The 19,820-nt window shown below is 38.4% G+C and overlaps 1 protein-coding gene across 6 annotated transcripts in view; it reads left to right on the forward strand.

Annotated features, from left to right (window-relative positions):
• The first annotated feature begins 275 nt into the window (after positions 1-275).
• Positions 276-19,820, forward strand: part of CNTRL (centriolin) — a 101,991-nt gene continuing 82,446 nt past the window's right edge. For 5 of the 6 annotated variants that reach the window (XM_016185013.2, XM_060200070.1, XM_060200072.1 and 2 more), the window contains exons 1-7: positions 276-391; positions 5,043-5,296; positions 9,821-9,951; positions 12,017-12,147; positions 13,049-13,190; positions 15,403-15,589; positions 19,409-19,602. In XM_016185013.2, coding sequence (XP_016040499.1) covers positions 5,074-5,296; positions 9,821-9,951; positions 12,017-12,147; positions 13,049-13,190; positions 15,403-15,589; positions 19,409-19,602 — 1,008 coding nt within the window. In that variant the 5' untranslated portion in view covers positions 276-391; positions 5,043-5,073. Of the gene's footprint in view, positions 392-1,500; positions 1,548-5,042; positions 5,297-9,820; positions 9,952-12,016; positions 12,148-13,048; positions 13,191-15,402; positions 15,590-19,408; positions 19,603-19,820 lie in introns of those variants that run through there. The other variant, XM_060200069.1, reaches the window with a different exon arrangement.

Genomic DNA, 19,820 nt, shown 5'->3' on the forward strand with positions numbered 1-19,820 from the left:
AGGCAGGAGATGTCTGCAGCTTAGCTTCAGCTACAGGGGACGCGTGAGTGTGTGGCTGCAGCAGGAAATCTCCCCTCCCACAAGATAAACAGGCCCAGGAAACCTAGCTCGCGCGCCACGTGCTCAGGTCTCTCTTGCGCCAGCTGCAAAGGCTGCACAGGCGCCAAAGACCCCAAAGGCGGCAAAGGCGGCGGGGAAACTCCGCCCCGCCCCTCGCAGCAACTCGGGAGGGGCGTGGCCCCCTCCAGCCCCGCCCCCGCCCGCGCCCCGCTTCTGGGCAACCGGCGCAACACAGCAAGATGGCGGCCGCTGCACTGCGCGTCTGAAAGGAGAACCGGGCGCCTCTCCCGCTCCACCGCGCTCCGCGGGCCCGCTCAGCTCGTTCCCGAGAGTGAGTGTCAGACCGGGTCGAGGCAGTTCCTCGGTATCCGGAAGGAGTTGGGGTCGGGGGGTGGTTGGCCAGGGCTAGAAGGCCTGAAGCAAGCGTGGGGTGGGTCGGCTCGGGATGCTTTGGAGACAGGGGTGTGTGCCTGGGAGTTTGGGATTGGACGGGGCGGGGGAGGGGGAGGGCCGCAGGGGGGCGGGGCGGAGGGGGCGGAGGTCAGGGCTGCGGGTGGGGGCGACAGGAGCCCAGTGGGGTGGGTCTGGGGGTGACGCGGAGCAGAATGGGAGCCCCCACCCTAAGGAGGGGCGGCTGAGGTGTGGCAGGTGTCTGCGGAGCCACGGGAGTAAGGATGGCGGGATGCCCTGACAGGTGCCAGGATGCCGTGACTGACAGGTGCCTGGATGCCGTGACTGACAGGTGCCTGGCCATGGGGCGGGATACAGAACAGATGAAAAGGGAGAAACTTGGGTGTTAAGGTGTTGGGAAGAAACGTTCAAAGGAAGGGAAAGGCAAAGACTTTGGCGTCTCAGGAGACGGTGCATTTTGAAGGCAAAACGTCTGTTCTGACCTTGATTTTGCCATCATGTATTCATTTCTCAGGCACTTTGGGCACGTTTTTATTAACTGTCCTGAATTTACTTTTTTTTCTCCACTTGTAAAAAGATAAGTAATGAAACAGGAACAAAGAGGTTAAGTAATTTGCTTAATGGCACACAGTAAATGGAGAGCCAATTTTGAACTCAGACCCTTCAAATTCAGAAATTAAGAACCAAGTTCTTAATTCTGAACGTGACTCTGTCACTTGTAAGAGAGATTATAATTCGCATCTTTTACAGCATCTGCAGGATTTAAACTTTGTAATGTCTTTAGAGGGTTTAACATTGCACTTTCTTCATTCAACAAATTTGATTGACAAATAGTCTTAACTTACACTCTAGGCGAAACCAGCACTATTTTTGTCATTTCACTAATAATTATTTAATTCTAACCATAAGGTGTGAAAAGGAGACTATTTAGTGCAGACTTTATGCATAATCAGGAAATATAATTTTGTGTTATCTAAAGACACTCTTGATTTCTTTATAGTGGTTTGAGAGAGAACTAGATCATCTGTCTGGGATACTTGATTCCAGTGATCCAACTTAGGACCTCATGCTCACAGGTCAGACATTTTACCTGCTATGTCACCTCCTGGGTCACAGTGATTATGAGAGAGAGAGAACGAACCAGAGAGCATCAGTTCCACATGTGACAGCAGAGACTGAGCATGGTACTTCATATTGCTAAATCCATAGCTCTAGCCATTGAGCCACCTCCCAGCTCTGAATTTTGGAATTTATCTTAGTTCTTGAAACAGAAGTTACTTGATAAAATAGTATGACTAAATTAATTAATTAATGGAAAGAGGTGGAATTTAGTAGATTGGAGACAGATCTGGGAGGGGAATTCAGGCATGCTAATAGGATGGGGAAAGATGCATTTTGAGATTAACTGGACAGAGATGGAATATTTGGGGACTCTCAAGATCTGCCTCATTCAAAGAAGATCAGAGAAGATGGCAAGTTAGAAATGTTAGAAAAGGCTAGCTAGAGGTAGAGGTCTTTACTAAGTTGTGAAGTCATGACTTAAGTTAGATCAGGGAAAGCATCTGAGTTTGGTAAAGACAGGATGCCTGGTATTTTGATGCCTGGTTATAAGCATTAAATCGCTTCAATGACTTCCTCTTGCTCTGTAGATCACTTCTTGGGTCTTCAAAATGTATGTCCACCTGAGGACTTGTTCCCACTTTATCTTGCTCCTTTACACACTCTAGTCCTATTTCCCAGTTCTCTCTTTTCTATTTTTTTTAATCTTTATTTATTGGATAGAGACATCCAGAAATCGAGAGGGTAGGGGAGATAGAGAGGAAGAGAGAGACACCTGCAGGCCTGCTTCACCGCTTGTGAAGCTTTCCCCCTGCAGGTGGGGACTGGGGGCTCAAACCTGGGTCCTTGAGCACTGTAACATTTGTGCTCAACCAGGTGCGCCACCACCGAGCCCTCACTTTTCTATTTTTTTAAAAAAAATTTTTTAATTATTTATTTATTTTCCCTTTTGTTGCCCTTGTTGTTTATCATTGTTGTTGTATTAATGTTGCTGTTGGATAGGACAGAGAGAAATGGAGAGAGGAGGGGAAGACAGAGAGGGGGAGAGAAAGACAGACACCTGCAGACCTGCTTCACCGCCTGTGAAGTGACTCCCCTGCAGGGCTTGAACTGGGATCCTTATGCTGGTCCTTGTGTTTCACACCACATGCACTTAACCCACTGAGCTACCTCCTGACTCCCAGTTCTCTCTTTTCTACATCTTGGTCTTTGTGATTGCAAACTACATGCTAAGTCAAACAACATCTGTATCTTTTCCTTAAATTCATTGTTTAACAAAATGCATGCAACTGGAGATGATTATGCTAACTAAAATCAAGGGGTAAAGGACCATTTCTGGATGGTTTTGCTCATATGTGATATATAGATCACTAAGACCACTGAGCTTGGTTTTTTGTTTGTTTGTTTGCTTGCTTGTTTTACTAGTTAAGAAAACTGTCTTTTGGACTTTGTGAGAATTATGGTGCTTCTCAGGGCTGGGTGTAGAGAATGGGTAGGCACAGAACTTTGGTGGAGGGCTTGGTGACTTATACCTGTGAAATCTTATAATTTTGTAAAATATTGTTATATCACTAATGAATGAATGTATTGTTCAAGATTGACTACCTCCAGTGGTAGTTTCTGAAATAATGTCAGCCATTCTCTAAGCCCAGTTGATTGAGTTAACTGTTCTATGACAATACAAATTTTTTGTTTCAGTCCAGTTTTCTCAGTTATTTCAATCCAACGAGGATATATAAAAATGCATCATGACATTGGAACCATTATTTAGTCTTTCATATTGCAATTTCTTTAAAGAAGGTGTTGGTCTAATTTCTTCAGCCTCTTATCAGTAAGGTAGAATTTTATAAATATAGAGAGGTAAACAAAGAACCTCATACTAATCTATTGAGACCCAAAGGGTCTTATTCATTACAGTGTTATGTGAAAAGTCAGGAAGGTTTAGTGTTTTGAGAAGATTTACTTAGAAGATTTACTTACATATTGCCGAATAATTGCACATAAATATTGAATTCACATTTTTAAACTAAGAAACTGAAAATATATGACGTATACACGGTATGTAGCATTTATGCTATTACACAGTAATAATTTTATGATTTTTCTATCATGCTATAAGAAAAAACTATATAGAGGGTCGGTGGTGGTGCACCTGGTTAAGTTAACATGTTACCATGCACAAGAACCCAGGTTCAAGACTGCCAGACCCCACCTGCTGGGGAAAGCTTCACCATCTATCGGTGAAGCAGTTCTGCAGGTGTCTCTGTCTCGTCTCCCTTTGTATCCCCCTTTCCTTCTCAATTTCCTCTGTTATATAAATAAAATTTTAAAATATATTTTTAAAAAAAGATATATAGAAATGGAAAACTAAGTAGGATGCAAAGAAAAATTCCAGAATTGTTTTAGATAAAAATAAGCATTCCTTGAATGACTATGTGGTTGTTGAAAGTAAAATAGTGGTTGCCGAGGACTGGAGAGGGGGAAATAGGGGTTAATTTTAATAGGGATGAAATTTCAGTTTCACAAGATGAAGAGTGTTATGGAGAATTATGAATATAATTTCCAGAATTTATACTTAGTAATGATTAAAGAGGCAAATTTTATGCTTACCACAATTAAAGGGGGTGGGGGGAGAAAGAAGGAAATGGAGGGCAGGCATTTGAGGCTGTTTGGAAGTCAGTGCGGGTGAATCCTATAGAGTTGAGGAAACAAATGACAGAAGTGAAAGTACCTTTTTATATCTTACATATGATCAGCCCTGTATAGAAGTTCTATTTTACTATTCTTGGCAATTCTCCCCCTGGGCAGTTGTATGCATTAGGTAGTCTGAGGTGATTGGAGAGAGGTTGGAAGAGAACCTTACTGAACTGACATTTAAAGACTTAGTAGAGAGCTGGAGGTTGTTGCACCTGGTTGAGTGCACACATTGCCATGCACAAGGACCTGGGTTCAAGCCCCTGCTCCTCACCTGCAAGCTGGGTGATGGGGGTAGATACATCTTGAGCAGTGAAGCAGGTCTCAGGTGTCAATTTTTCTCTCTCCCTCTCCATCTTCCCTTCCTTTCTCAGTTTATCTCTGTCCTGTCTATTATTAATAATAATGACTTAGTGCAATGAGAACCAGCAAAGAATACCAAGTGGTAGCCAGGGAGGCAGGAAGATACCAGGAGAGTATGGTGTCTCAGAAGACAAAGAATAAACTATCTCAGGGAGGAGAGCATACTCATCAATATTAAATATTATTGGCTGCCAAATATTTTGAGCTTCCTGCTCTAGGACTTTTGGTGGGCTAGAAAGATATTGTGACTAATTTGATTCAAAAAAAATTGAGGTGGGGGCTCTTCTGAGGGGATCAATGTCCAAAAGAATGCCTAGTCCATCAGTTTAGATTAATGTGGGTCTTAGCATCTGTAGCCTCTGAGTTTACAAATTTGTAATCTTGAAAGTACTAGATATTAGTGATTTGGCAGTTCTGAATATTAATCTTATTAACTATGCTAAAAACTTTTACAGGTTTTAATGGACACCTGACTTTCTTTTTGCAATGAAGAGAGGTTCTCAGAAAAAAACATTCTCCAAAGCAAAGATGTCATCATCATCTCACTCTCCTAGCCCATCATCTCTTGTGTCCAGTATGAGATCTAGGTCACTCTCACCTTTAAGCGGATCTGAGATTCTGCCTTTTCATTCTGGAAGACAGTGGCCTGGGCAAATCGAGATTACAGATGAATCTAAGAGTATGGTTTTGGACTACCAACACCACAGAGGTACTTTTTTTTTTTAATCTAATAATTTGATCACCTATTCTTAAGTAGAGATTGAAAATATTGAGCTTATATTTTTGGCCCAGATTAACAAATAGCCTCGTGTGAGCATGTCCAGTTGATTTTATTGGCTTAAATTATATAAAGGCAGTAAAGATTACAGGCCTTAGAGTGCTAGGAAGACATTTGAAGATGTTAAGAAAAAGTCTGGAACTAGGGGCCAGGTGGTTGAGTGCACATGTTGCCATGCTCCAGGCCCCTGGTTCAGGCCCCTGCAGAGAGAAAGCTTCACAGGTGAAGTAGTGCTGCAGGTGTCTTCTTTCTCTGTCCACCTCCCCTCATCAATTTATCTGTATCATATTTAATTAAATGTAGTTTAAAATTTTTTAAAAGAAAAACTAAATGAGGATTATTAATAAAATTAGATTACACGTAGAAAAAATATCATTGGACCAAGGGTGGGACTGCAGAACTTGACCTACTATCCTCTCCTGCTGTTGAGCACTGTCAGTCCTCCCTCGGTCACAGCTAGAAAATGCTCTGCTGTTGCCTGGGATCCTTGAGTCCTTCCTTCTCACTTGTACTCTTAAGAAGCATAAATAAAGAAAGAAAGAGAGAGAGAAAGAAAAAAATCAAGGAAGGATATTATGGCTAGCCTTAGTTCACCAGCGCTTATAGTTACTAGATACTCTGTCTCCTCATGGATAAAGGTATAATTTGGGGCAGAAATTTTTAAAAAATAGATAGTAGGTATGATATGTTGATAGCAGCAAAGAAAATATATCCACAACCAAACTAGTTTCTTGAGTTATTTTAGATAACATCTGTAGTTTCTCCTTTTTTTGTGACAGCACTGGGGTTTCACTACTGTAAGTCTGCTTTTTTTTTTTTTTTTCAGATAGAAAGAGACAGAGGGAGAGAGAGGGAAAGACCATCTTAGGAGCTGCTGGGTGGTGGTGTACATCACAGAGCACACATATTATAATGCTCAAGGACTCAGGTTCAAGCCCTCAGTTCCCACCTGCAGAGGGAAAGCTTGACTAGTGATGAAGCAGTGCTGCATCTGTCTCTTTTTAACTCTCCCTGTCTCCTCCTTCCCTCTCAATTTCTGTCTCTGTCCAATAAAATTATAACTATTAAAAAAAGAAAAAGTTTGCAAAAAGGGGAAAATTTTATTTCCTATAGTGGGAAAATGCCTTAGAGTTCATAGTCCAAATATTCCATTCTCTTTTGCTAGGGGAAGGGAAATGTGTTTATGTGGATATGGATTGCTTAATTCAGTTAACAAATATCATCTACCCTTGAGCTTTGCCAAGTAGTGTATCTGCTAAATCCTTGTCTGGAGTAAATTGATTTCTACTAATGACACATGCATGTATCAGCCAAGATTCTTATTTTATTTCTTTCCGGAAAGTGGTCTGTTCATTTGCGGATCTGTTTTCTAAAGTAGATTCTTTATAAGAACTTAATGAAATTAAGTTGAAAGAAAACTTTGTATTTTGTTGCTAAGTCATGAAATCATAACCATTCAACTCTACTGACTGGGAGTGGGAGATAGCTTATTCAATTGATTATGCATTTTACCAACTTCAAGGGCCTGGATTTAAGTCCTGGCACTGCATAACAGTAACATGGATGGCATTTGGAGAGCTTCATGGACGGTGGGGCATTGCTGAGGTGTCTCTACTCCCTTTTTTATGTCATTTCTTATACCCTATCTCTTAAATAAAACAGTGGGGGGAAATTGGACCCAGGAGGCCTTCCTGTGATATTTTACATGTGGGAGACCCTGTGTTCATCCCCTGATGCTGCATAAATACAAACTCTATTAACCTAGATAATCATTTTTGTATTAATTAACTATCATTATTAACATTTCTACTACATTATTGTTACCATTTAATCTTTCTTTAAAAATTTAAATATGTATATGGATATTCATTATTGGATAGAGACAAATGGAGAGGGGAGGGAGACAGAGAGAGAGAAAGAGATGGAGAGACATCTGCAGTCCTGCTTCACCACTTGCTAAGCTTTCCCTCTGCAAGTGGGGCCAGGAGCTTGAACCCAAATCTTTGTGCACTGTATGTGTGCACTTAACCAGGTGCACCACCGCCTGTCCCCTATATTTGATTCTAATTTAACTAATATTTTAGAATTTTATTAGTTTTACTTCCTAAAAAAACTAATTAAAAAAAACAAAAAAACCTCAGGAGCCGGGAGGTAGCGCAGCGGGTTAAGCGCTTGTGGCGCCAAGAGCAAGGACTGGTGTAAGGATCCCTGTTCTAGCCCCTGGCTCCCCACCTGCAGGGGAGCCTCTTCACAGGTGATGAAGCAGGTCTGCAGGTCTTTTTCTCCCCCTCTCTGTCTTTTCTTCCTCTCTCCAATTCTCTCTGTTCTATCCAACAACGACGACATCAATAACAACAATAACTACAACAATAAAACAAGGGCAACAAAAGGGAAAATAAATAAATATTTTAAAAAATCTAAAAGAAACATTAAAAAAAAAAACCTCTCCTTTTAAAATCCCTCACACCACCATAAGTGAAAGCTGAGAAGTAAATGCTCTGATTAAAACAAACAAAAACATCTTATTTGAACTAAAATAAATATAATATTAGCTTTTCAAAAATAATCACAGAACCACAAACTTTGGACCACTGTCTGGAACTGAATCCAGAATAAAGTGAAAGATCAATAAGTAATATACTTTTGGGGGGCTATTTTTATAAAATGTTTTAAAGAAACTCTGATGGCATTATTCGGGAAAATCTTAGGGTAAGGTGTGCTATTTGTCAAATCTTATTTATTTATTGCCTCCAGGTTTATCACCGGGGCTTGGTGCCAGCACTATGAGTCCACAACTCCTGGAGGCCATTTTTCATTTTTATTGTATAGAATGGAGAGAAATTGAGAGGTGGGGGGAGATGAGGGAGAGAGAGAGACAGAGACTTGCAGAACTGCTTCACCACTTGTGAAGCAACCCCCCTATAGGTGGGGAGCCGGGGGCTTGAACCAGGACTCTAAAACGAGTCCTTGCACTTTGTAGTATGTGCTCTTGACCCAGTATGCTACCGCGTGGTCCTCCTATTCATCAAATTTTAGTACTTTGTGTCTATAAAGTATATTGTAATTTTCCCTACTTAAAAAATTAATTTCTTACTAGGAAAAAAATAGGAAAAGTGGATTTAAGAGAATTCTTTTTTAAAATATTTATTTATTCTCTTTTGTTGCCCTTCTTTTATTGTTGTAGTTATTGTTGTTATATATGTCATCATTGTTGGATAGGACAGAGAGAAATGGAGAGAGGAAGGGAAGACAGAGAGGGGGAGAGAAAGACAGACACCTGCAGACCTGCTTCACCGCCTGTGAAGCGATTCCCCTGCAGGTGGGAGCCGGGGGTTCAAACGGGGATCCTTATGCCAGTCCTTGCGCTTTGTGCCACCTGTGCTTAACCCGCCGGACTCCCGATTTAAGAGAATTTTATTGTTTCTGAACTTTAGATTGAAATTTAAGCCAGTAATTAAGTAATACCAATTGACTCCCCCCTTCCCATCGCCCCTCTCTGAGCTGACTTTTTCAAATAGAGAGAAACAGAGAGGAAAAGACTCCACACCATCCACTGAAGCTTCCTCCATGCAGTGGGGACCAGACTCCAACCTGAGTTATGTGCATGTCAAAGCAAATTATTGGAGCAAGGCAGTAGCATACCCAGTAAAGCGTGTATGTTACTATGTGCAAGAACCCAGCCTAAGCCTCCATACTCATCAGCAGGACGGAAGCTTCATGAGCGCGGGAGCAGTGCTGCAGGTGTCTCTCTTTCTCTCTCCCTGTCTACTCCCCCTTCCATCTCAGTTTCTCTTTGTCTCTGTCAAAAATAAAGGAAAAGAAATGGCTTCAGGGAGTAGTGGGTTCACCATGCAGGCACCAAGTCACTAGTGACAACTGGTAGCAATAATAATTAAAAAAAGGTACACTATCCAGGTGAGTTATTTTGTTGGGCCAACAGTTTATTCTTAAAAACTTGACGTTAAAATATTGTTAAAAACCTCAGTGCTGTGGGGGTTGGGCGGTAGTGCCGCACGGGTTAAGTGCATGTAGTGCAAAGCGCAAGGACCGGCATAAGGTAAAAATAACTACAACAATGAAACAACAAGGGCAACAAAAGGGAAAAAAAAAAATTAAAAACCATCAGCACAGCATAGGATTTAAAATGTCAGTTTTAGATTCATGTACTTAGGTTATTATTAAAATCTGTGCTTTGCATATTGCTAGCTGTAAGACCCTGCACAAATTGTTATAGTTTAAAATGTAAAATTTTAAATATAAAATAGAATTTGTCATATAACTAATATATACAGTGTAACATTGCTATTAGAAAATATTTAAAGTAAAATGTTATTACAATGATTACAATTAGGAACTGACTTCACATTTTTAATTATTTAATTTTTTTGTTATATAGCATCAAAAATTGTTTTTCAATTTTCCTGTATTGATAATGAACTATCTCTGTAATTTCAGAAACTGACTCATATACAGGAGTCCGGTATATTACAGAGGCCCTTGTTAAAAAGCTTACGAAACAGGAAAATTTGGCATTGGTAAAATCTCTGAATCTTTCACTTTCTAAAGATGGTGGCAAGAAATTTAGGGTAGGTTACTAACAATTTCTGAAAGTAGATGTTGTTATTATTTTGTGCTTTAAAACTGCAAAAATATTAGATGTATGTAACTTAAGCTTATTCTATGGTTGCCTAATTTGTAGCAGACCTTTTACTGTTTCAAGTTGTACGTCATTTAAGTATGGCATCATCAGATTTGTGTCTATTATTCTATACTTTATCAACTCACTCTAGAGAAGACAAAATATAAGTCACAGGCTGAATTGTACCTACTGGCTATTTTTGTAAAGAAAACTTACTGAAACATAACTACATTTATTTGCATATTTCTGTGGCTGTTTTTAGACTATAATAGCATAGGTAAGTAGTTGTCACAAAGTTTATGGAATGGTCTGCAAAGTGAAGAATATTTTCAGTCTGAACTTTTAGGAAAAAAATTGCTCTGATTCCTGCTCTGGAATGTTTGCTACTTTATTTATAAATTATACTACATATGTACATTATTCTAAACAACTTGGTTTTTAATTTTTATTTATTTTTATTTATAAAAAGGAAACACTGGCAAAACCATAGGATAAGAGGGGTACAACTTTGCACAAATTCCCAGCACCAGAACTCTGTATCCCATCCCCTCCCCTGATAGCTTTCCTATTCTTTAACCCTCTGGGAGTATGGACCCAGGGTCATTGTGGGATGCAGAAGGTTGAAGGTCTGGCTTCTGTAATTGCTTCCCCACTGAACATGGGCGTTGACAGGTCGATCCATACTCTCAGCCTGTCTCTCTCTTTCCCTAGTGGAAAAGGGTTCTGGGGAAGCAGAGCTGCAGGACACATTGGTGGGGTTGTCTGCCCAGGGAAGTCCAGTTGGCATCATTGTAGCATCTGGAACCTGGTGGCTGAAAAAGAGTTAACATATAAAGCCATACAAATTGTTGATTAATTATGAACCTAAAGGCTGGAATATTGCAGCTGGAATATTGAAGAGTTGGGGGGTCTCTGTTTTGAAGATAGCTGGTAGGCCTATTTTAGTTATATTCAAAAGGGCCCATGACTATACTAGTTTTTCCTGAGCCTGACATCTGATATGCAGGTGGATCCAAGTTACTGTCTGAGGAGATGATGTCATGGCTGGAAAAGGGCCAGAAAGCTGGATCAGGGAAGAGAGTAGCTCCCAAATATGGGAAAAGTGTATAAATATTGTTGACTGTAAACCCCATCGATTTGATCTGGGACCCATATTCAGCATAGGTGCCTATGTAACCTCTACATCCCTGTAGGTCTGAGCTCGCATTCTGTGGTCATGAGTAGGAACATTCCGAGTTGCACCAATTTTAGGACCCCTCTTCTTCAGGTGGTAGATAGAGTATGTTATCCAACCCCCCTTCAGAGGATGGAACATTCTCTACCATTGTTGATCCATATTGAGGGCAAGGTCCTATGGGGGCCCCTCAAAGGGGTCCATTATATTGTTCCAGATGGAGATGACTGGTGATAATGGAGAGAGGGATCTATTCGAAGTATGCCAGTCTCTTGCCCTTATTCAGCTTTTGTAGTCCTTACTTTGATAAGGTTAACTTTGGAGTGATTGAGGTAAGTATAATAGGAAGTAGGCGAGGAGGTTATCTATCTAGTTCTAAGTAGAAACTATTTCATTATGAACTTTATGGTGTCTTTTTAGGTCTTTCTACTTGCTTGCTTCATTTATTGACTCACTGCAAACTATTGTGCATTTTTGCTTTAAGGTATATATTTTGCCCTAATTTATGGAAACATATGTATATCTGCCCTATCTCATGGGGCCTGGTCTATATCTAGGTTTTAAGGCTTTGTTAGGAGGTGGACCACCCGCTGTGGAAATTCTTACTGGGTAGTCTTGAACTTCTTAGATGGAGAAATGTTGTCTACTTAGGGGCAGAGAGGGTTTACTAACTTGAAACAAACTACTACTTCTGGTCCAGGAAAGGTATACCCAGTTACTGTCCAGGGTAGCAGTAGAGTTTCTTAGACTCTGGTGACTATTTAAAAATAGCCTTGATACACATATTTACTTGCTTTCAATGTATTTGTTATATAAAGTATTATTTGTTTCCAACTAGTATATTGAAAATTTGGAAAAATGTATTAAACTTGAAGTACTGAATCTCAGCTACAATCTGATAGGGAAGATTGAGAAGGTGGACAAGCTGTCTAAATTACGTGAACTCAATTTATCATATAATAAAATCTGGTAAGTAAATACTTCTCCAGTATAGGGTTTTGTTGTTGTTGTTATTAAGGAAAAGTATATTTATATTGCCCAGATTAGTGAAAGACTAGTTTGAAACAATAGGCATTTTGATCCTTATTCATTGATAGTCTAGCCTTTCATATATAATAACTGCCTTCATGTTTTGGCATTATTAAAGATTGGAATAATGTCTGTCATTATCGAAGGAAATACACATTGTGAGTCTCATACTTCATCAGACTGATTTCTGACAGGAAGTATTGCCAGATATAGCCTATGACCTATTACTTTATAACAGTAAGAAAGTTGACATGAAGCAAAATGTTTTAACCCTGTCATTTTGATCGTAGGATGTTTTAACTTCTTTTGATCTTATGTGTTATTTCTGATGTACTTTGCTTATTATCTGTGAGGAAGAAAACATCAGAAAACCAATAGTTGCTAAAACCACAATTTAGAAAGTTTTGTAGACAAAAAATGATGCAATTATCAAATCTTGAGACTGTCTTTATACTTTCCCCTGACATTAGACTTGGTACATCTAATGATCAGCAAGACAAAACCCAATGTAATTATCTGTTGAATTTTTCCATTCTCTCCTCCCTGTCTGCTGGTATTTACTTCACAGTGAGTGGTTAGTGAGGCTGTCATGGACAGGCTCTCTTCTCTGTTATTGTGTACTGATGTCTGATAATATGGGAGGTAGGATTATTGGACACAGCAATGAAAGGATGATGGTTTAGCTGTCTAGTAAATTTATCTTTAGCCACTTTTTGGAGGGATTCCCACTTATGAAAAAGGTTTGACAAACTTATTATGAAAAGCAGCATAACACCAAGACTGTTTATTCTAATAATTCAGTGGTGGGACTCTAAGCTCAAGTTTATTCTTTGATTTCCAGCAAAATCGAAGGTATAGAGCATATGTATAATCTGCAAAAGCTCAATCTTGCAGGAAATGAAATTGAACATATTCCCGCATGGTTAGGGAAGAAGTTAAAATCTTTAAGAGTCCTCAATCTGAAAGACAACAAAATATCATCGGTAAGTTATTTAAAACAATATTAAAAAAACATTTTTAACCTATTAAAAGACATTAAAATTTTAGTTTCCTGGAGATAGTCCCCATGGTAAACTTTACCATGCACAGCAACCCAACTTTGAGCCCCTGGTCACCACATGAGAACACCTGCAGTGAGAAGCTTTACATGTAGTACAATAATTCCCTGTCTCTTTCTCTCCCTCTCTCTCTGTCTCCCTCCTGTCAAGAGTCTGCTGGGTGGACTCAGGTGGTAGCACAGCAGGTTAAGCGCAGGTGGTGCAAAGCTCAAGGACCAGTGTAAGGATCCTGGTTCGAGCCTCCGGCTCCCCACCTGCAAGGGAGTCGCTTCATAGGCAGTGAAGCAGGTCTGCAGGTGTCTTTCTTTCCCCCCTCTGTCTTCCCTTCCTCTCTCCATTTCTCTCTGTCTTATCTAACAACAACATCAATAACTGCAACATTAAAATAACATGGGCAACAAAAGGGAATAAATAAATATAAATTAAAAAAAAATAGTCTGCTGGGAGCCAAGGAATTTCAGAGGCACTAAATCCCAGCAATAATCTTGGTGGCAAAAAAAATAATAATAATAATTAAATTTGAATTTGAATTTTTTGACTTTCAAAAAGAAGTGTTCATTAATTTTATGAAAGACACTGGATCTATGCTACGCTTCAACATTTTAGCATATACAGTACCCAGGAATGAGCCAAGGACCTCATTTGTGAAAATCCTGTGTTCTACCAGCTGAGTCACATCCCTGATCATAAAACAAAAGGATTTATTCTTTAAAATCCTTAATCTTTTGATCAAAAATTAAATCCCAGTACAATGTAGGATCCTGTAAATGTAATTAAATATATAAAGTCCTGATTTAGCAGAGTTCTATGGTAACTGAGAGTAGGCATTTTTACATCCATTCTTTCATTTGAGCACCATAATACTTTCTTTTCTTTTCTTTCTTTCTTTCCTTCCTTCCTTTCTCTTCCTCCCCCTCCTTCTTTGTTTTCTTTTCTGAGAATCAAAACCTAGGGCTTCATACTTGCAAAGCATGTGCTCACCTGCTTTTTATTACAGAGACCATGCAGAGACTATAGGGCTGTGATGAGTTAGATAACACAATATTTTTCATATTTTTAAGTAAAATTTTTTTGAAGTTAAGTCTTTTACTCAAAATCATACAACTTCTGCCAAAATCTCAAGCACTGAATATCTTTTTTTTAGGCTTATAAACTTTTTGTAAACTTTTAAAATAATTATCAGTTAATCTTAATGATAAAATTGAGTATTATTTGTTTTGATAAATCACTAGTTTATTTTTATAAAGGAACAGTTTTTCTCTGCAGTATAATTTACTATAGATGTTTGGTAAGTACTTGATAAATCAGAATATCTATTTAGTTACATGCACACATACGGGTATGAAACTATACCTTTGAAATCTTACAGTTTTGTAAATCCTGTTTAATAACTAATATAAACTATTTTAAAAACATTTATTTACTTAAATCTTTTTAAGAGTGATAAATCCATGTTTTATTTTTAAAGACTATCAGACATAGAATAGAAAATAATTGATGAACCTTCCAGTGTGGGCCTAAAACTGCCTTCTGTGACTCTAGAGACTCCTTCATCTCCCTACAAGTCTGTTTAAAATGGAGAAACATAAAAATATAATTTCAAAAATGTATTATCTCCATTGAGCCTTTTTTTCTAATTCATAATTATAACTCTTATTTGAAGATCTACAAAAATTATCTTTTATTAGATGCTTATATTTTCTATTTGTTCAATCAGTATAGAGAAGACATTCAGTGTAATTTTCTGCAAACTTGAATTCAAATCCTGACCCATCCATTTGGAATCTCTGATCTTTGGACAAATCGCCTAATTTCTTTGAATTTCATTTTCTTGGTCTGTAAAATTAAGATGATACTTAATAGCGTAAATTGTAGAGTTACCATTATATAGTATATATAGTATATAGGATATATCTAGCATGTCCTGATACAATGTCAATACTCAGTATTCTATTTCTTCTCTCAAAATACTTTTAGCTAATAGATTATATTAATAAGTCCTTACTGTGTAACTAGAATCTCCTTAATTTACTAATTAATCTCTTTAGGGATGTTTGTAACTGCTAATTTTAGATGTATATTATAATATAAAAACACTGTTATTTGGTATGTTATGACAAATTATATATTGTTTCAGCTCCAAGATGTAAGCAAGTTGAAGCCACTTCAAGATTTGACTTCTCTGACGTTAAGTGAAAACCCAATTGTGACCCTTCCTCATTACTTCCAGTTTACTGTTTTCCACCTTCGTTCACTAGAAAGCTTGGAAGGTCAGCCAGTAAACACGCAAGCCAGACAGGAAGCTTTTGAGAGATTCAGTTTAGGTAAGGAGATACTTAAAATAAATAAATAAATAAAACTGAATTTGGATGGGAGAGAAATGTATTTTCAGGACTTATCTAGAGAAATACTTTAGGAACTTTATAATGCATTAAAACTTAGCATAGGGCATCATAAATCTATTAACGTGACAAATATTTATTGAGGATGCACTGTAACCCAGGCACTGTACTTGGCAGTAAGGATACAATGGCTGGTGAGCAAGATATGGCATTGCCTCTAGGCAGTTTGTGTTTTCTTAAAGAAAAGGATAAAATGTAAGTAAGCTCAGATAAAGTAATACTTTTGGGAAAATAGTGTAAAAGAATGGCTTTCTGAGGAAGGGACATTTACATTGAAAGAAAAGCCAAGAAAGAATAAAGAGAGGTATTCAAGGAGAAGGATCAGTTTGTGCTTTGAGGTTGGCAAGATTCTTATGAGTTAGGAAATGTCAGATCATTATGACTGCAAGATAGTGCAAGAAAAGAAAAAGTTTGGAGAGGTGAGAAAAGGGATGAGGTGGTGCAAAGTCTTTGATTTGAATTATGATCTAGGTGTAGTGGAAAGAAAACCACTGCAAAAAAAAAAAAAAGGGAAGGAATGAAGAAAACCACTGCCAGCATCTTTTATTGTGGGGTGGGATGGGGTCCTCTTGTGCATTAAGACAACTTTTTTTTTTATTATTTATTTTCCCTTTTGTTGCCCTTGCTTTATTGTTGTTTTTATTGATGTTGTCATTGTTGGATAGGACAGAGAGAATTGGAGAGAGGAGGGGAAGACAGAGAGGGGGAGAGAAAGACAGACACCTGCAGACCTCCTTCACGGCCTGTGAAGCGACTCCCCTGCAGGTGGGGAGCCGGGGGCTGGAACCAGGATCCTTACGCTGGTCCTTGCGCTTTGTGCCATGTGCGCTTAACCCGCTGTGCTACCGCCCGACCCCCTAAGACAGTTGTTTTTGATATAGGATGGAGAATGACTTGGAATAAGGCAAACTGAAAATAAAACAACTTTATAGGAAACTACTTGGGGGTAGATAGCATAATGATTATGCAAAGAGAAGCTCATGCCTGAGGCATGAGCAGACCCAAGTTCAATGCTACCATCACCATAAGCCAGTGCTAATTAGTGCTCTGGTAAATAAATAGATTAAATAAATAAATAAATAAATAAATAAATGGAAACTACAGCAGTAACCTAGGTTGGAAATGTGAGTAGTCTGCATTTAGGTGCCTTATGATTGAATAAACCTATCAGTTTTGGAGGCATAATCCACTCTAATGGGTTGGAAAATTTCCAGTTTCTGGATTGGGTCAGTGGTGAACAAAGGTGTTATAAAGATGGTAGAATTCAGAATACTGGTTTTGAATGTATGACAACCAAGCAGAGATATCAAGTAGAATGTTGGAAATGTGAATCTGGATTTCAGAGAAACCTATACTAGAGACATAGTTGGGGGAGTCATCAGCATTAAAGTAATAGTCAATTCCACAGGAATTGAATCTATTAACTCATTTGGGCAGGGAGTGGGAAGAGCAAGAAGAAAAGCCAGCTAAAGAAATTTAAGAGAGGTCAGTCAGGTAGGAGAGAACAAGGAAGTGGTAGCTTGCAAACGCCCAAAGATTTCAAGAGGAAGTGGTCAAGTATGTTGAGTGCTGTTGAAATGTGAATTAAGGAGAACACAGCACAGTGATCATATTGGCAGTATATGGTTCACTTGACAAGAGCAGTTAAACAGTTGGGGGCAAATGCTAAATCATAATGGGTCAGAGAGTGAGCAAAGGGAGATAGTTTGAAGAGATGTGAAATTTTTATTCCCAATTTCTTTCCCCTGCTACCTAATAATTTTTTTTCTTTAAGTTTAAAGTTGAAAACAAAAAACCAACAAGAAAGGAAGGAAGGAAGGAAGGAAGAATGAAAGGAAAGAAGGAAGGCAGGCAGGCATAGTTTTGGGGCTAGAAATGAATGTGATAAACCTCAGTGCTAGCAGTAGGAGAATCAAAGAATACGCATGAGTAGTGTAGAGAGGAATTCTACTCTGGTTTGTCTTTGAGAAATAACTTCATCAGCTGAGAAAGTAGGCGAAGGAGAGGTGTAAAGAGAAAGGAAGATATAAAATAGCCATCTTAGAAATGAGCCTGTGTGGTTTAAAAAAATCTCATTTGAAATTGATGTAGTATGTTTTGACTTACTGAAACTGTAGTTTCATATGATTTGATGATTCAATTTAATATTTGAGGAGAATGGTAAATAAGTTTGGGATTACTAATTCAACATTTGTTACCCTGAAATTTATGTTTTGGAATTATAAAAAATATAAAGAGAACAAAGAAAAGACATCATATAGGTATACTATGAGAGGCAACCTTTAAATTACTAGTGTTTTATTTGTGAATTCAGGTGCTAATTAGGATTCTTTAATATGTTGAATTCTTTGGATTTAGTGATGAACTTGACTAATGCAATTTTTTCTTTTGAAGCTTTTTTTTTGGGGGGGGGAGGCATACAAGCAAGCTGACCAGTTTATAACTCCCTGTAAGGTGAGGACCACTGGAGAGGTACAGATGATGTGACAGCATCCCTGAGAAGCATCTCTCCTAAGAAAAGAGGAGTTAGAGCAGGCTTCTTAAAACAAAAGGACAAAAATAAATAAAGAGTATAAGAACAAAATAATGATTACCAGCAGGGAAGAGAAAATGGGCTAAATAAATTGGGTAAAAGGGCTCAACTATATAGTGATGGGTAGAAACTCAGGTCTTAGTAGTGGACATATAAATAGATGTTGTTACATAATGCTGTACCACCGTGGACCTATATAATATAAATAAATTGAATTCTATTTTTTCTAAGACTTCCTTATTTGCTTAGGCCAACAAAATAAACAGCTAAGGCCAGGTGATTGTTTACCCAGTAGGAGTTGGGGAAAAAAATTAGTACCAGGCAGTGGTGTTACTAAAAACCTGTGCTCTTCCTCTGTCCCTCTCTGTTCCCCTCCCCTATCAATATCTCTTCTGGATCCTATCCTAACAGTAACAGAAAACTTAATTTGAAGGTAACATAGTGCTTTGAAAATATGCTTACAGTGTCTTTTGTTATTGTTAACATAAAAATATGCTTACAGTGTTATTTATTTAATTATTATGAGAGAAAAAGGACCAGAATACTACCCAGCTATGGGATGAGATTATGCAGGAGACTGAATTTAACAGCCTCTGGAGTCTCATCCATGCGAGCTGGTACTCTAACAGACTGAGTTATCTTTCTGACCTATAATAGCATCCTTTCCTAGTTACTAATATAAAATGAAATATTACATGTTTTCATAGGAAACCTGGGGGGGACCCCTTGTTAATCAGTGTGCTAATTGAATTAAATATGTAAGTGAATTGAAAATGTCTTTTCAAATCATTATCTAAATAATAATATCTTCTTATATCTTAATATAAATCAATTTCAAGCTGAATATAGTCTTTTTTCCCAAAGCCATAGTAGGTAATTATAAAAGTAAAATTGTGGGAGTGGTGCACGTGGCTGAATACACATGTTACCATGCACAAGAACCTGGGTTCAAGTCCTTAGTCCCCATCTGCATGGGAAGCTTCAGGAGAGGTGAAGCAGTGTTGCAGGTCTCTCTCTCTCTCTCTTTCTCTCTCTCTCTTTCTCTCGTCCCCTTCCTCCCTCCCTAGCTCTTCCTGCTCTCAATTTCCCTCTCTCCTATCAAATAAAAGTAGGTAAAATTGTTTAAAGTATTATTGTGTTACATTTTTTACAACATTCTTACCTTCTAGTAGGAAAATTAGTGATCAATAAAAATTTTTTATTGGCAGAAGAGGTAGAAAGATTGGAAAGAGACTTAGAAAAGAAGACGATGGAAACTGAAGAGCTTAAAAGCAAACAGTCAAGGTTCCTTGAAGAAATTAAAAATCAAGAAAAGTTGAATAAATCATTAAAAGAGGAGGCTGTGTTACAGAAACAGAACTATGTGGACCTAGAGAGTAATCTAAGCACGAAAAATGAATTGGTAAGCTTATATGTTAGTTACACTGGTTTGACTAAATGCTCTTGAAATACAGAGTTCTTTGTCCTTATGTCTAAAAACACAACTTCCTTGCTATAAAATGGGGAAGATGTGGCTTAACTGTGTAGATTTTACGAGTTGTAGTTATTTGTGCTGCTACTTGTTATGATGCATAGTATCTGGAACAAAGGAGGGAGGAGAAGCCTACACTATGTGGCATT

This window comes from Erinaceus europaeus, chromosome 10 (assembly GCF_950295315.1).
Source record: "Erinaceus europaeus chromosome 10, mEriEur2.1, whole genome shotgun sequence".
Lineage (NCBI taxonomy): Eukaryota > Metazoa > Chordata > Mammalia > Eulipotyphla > Erinaceidae > Erinaceus > Erinaceus europaeus.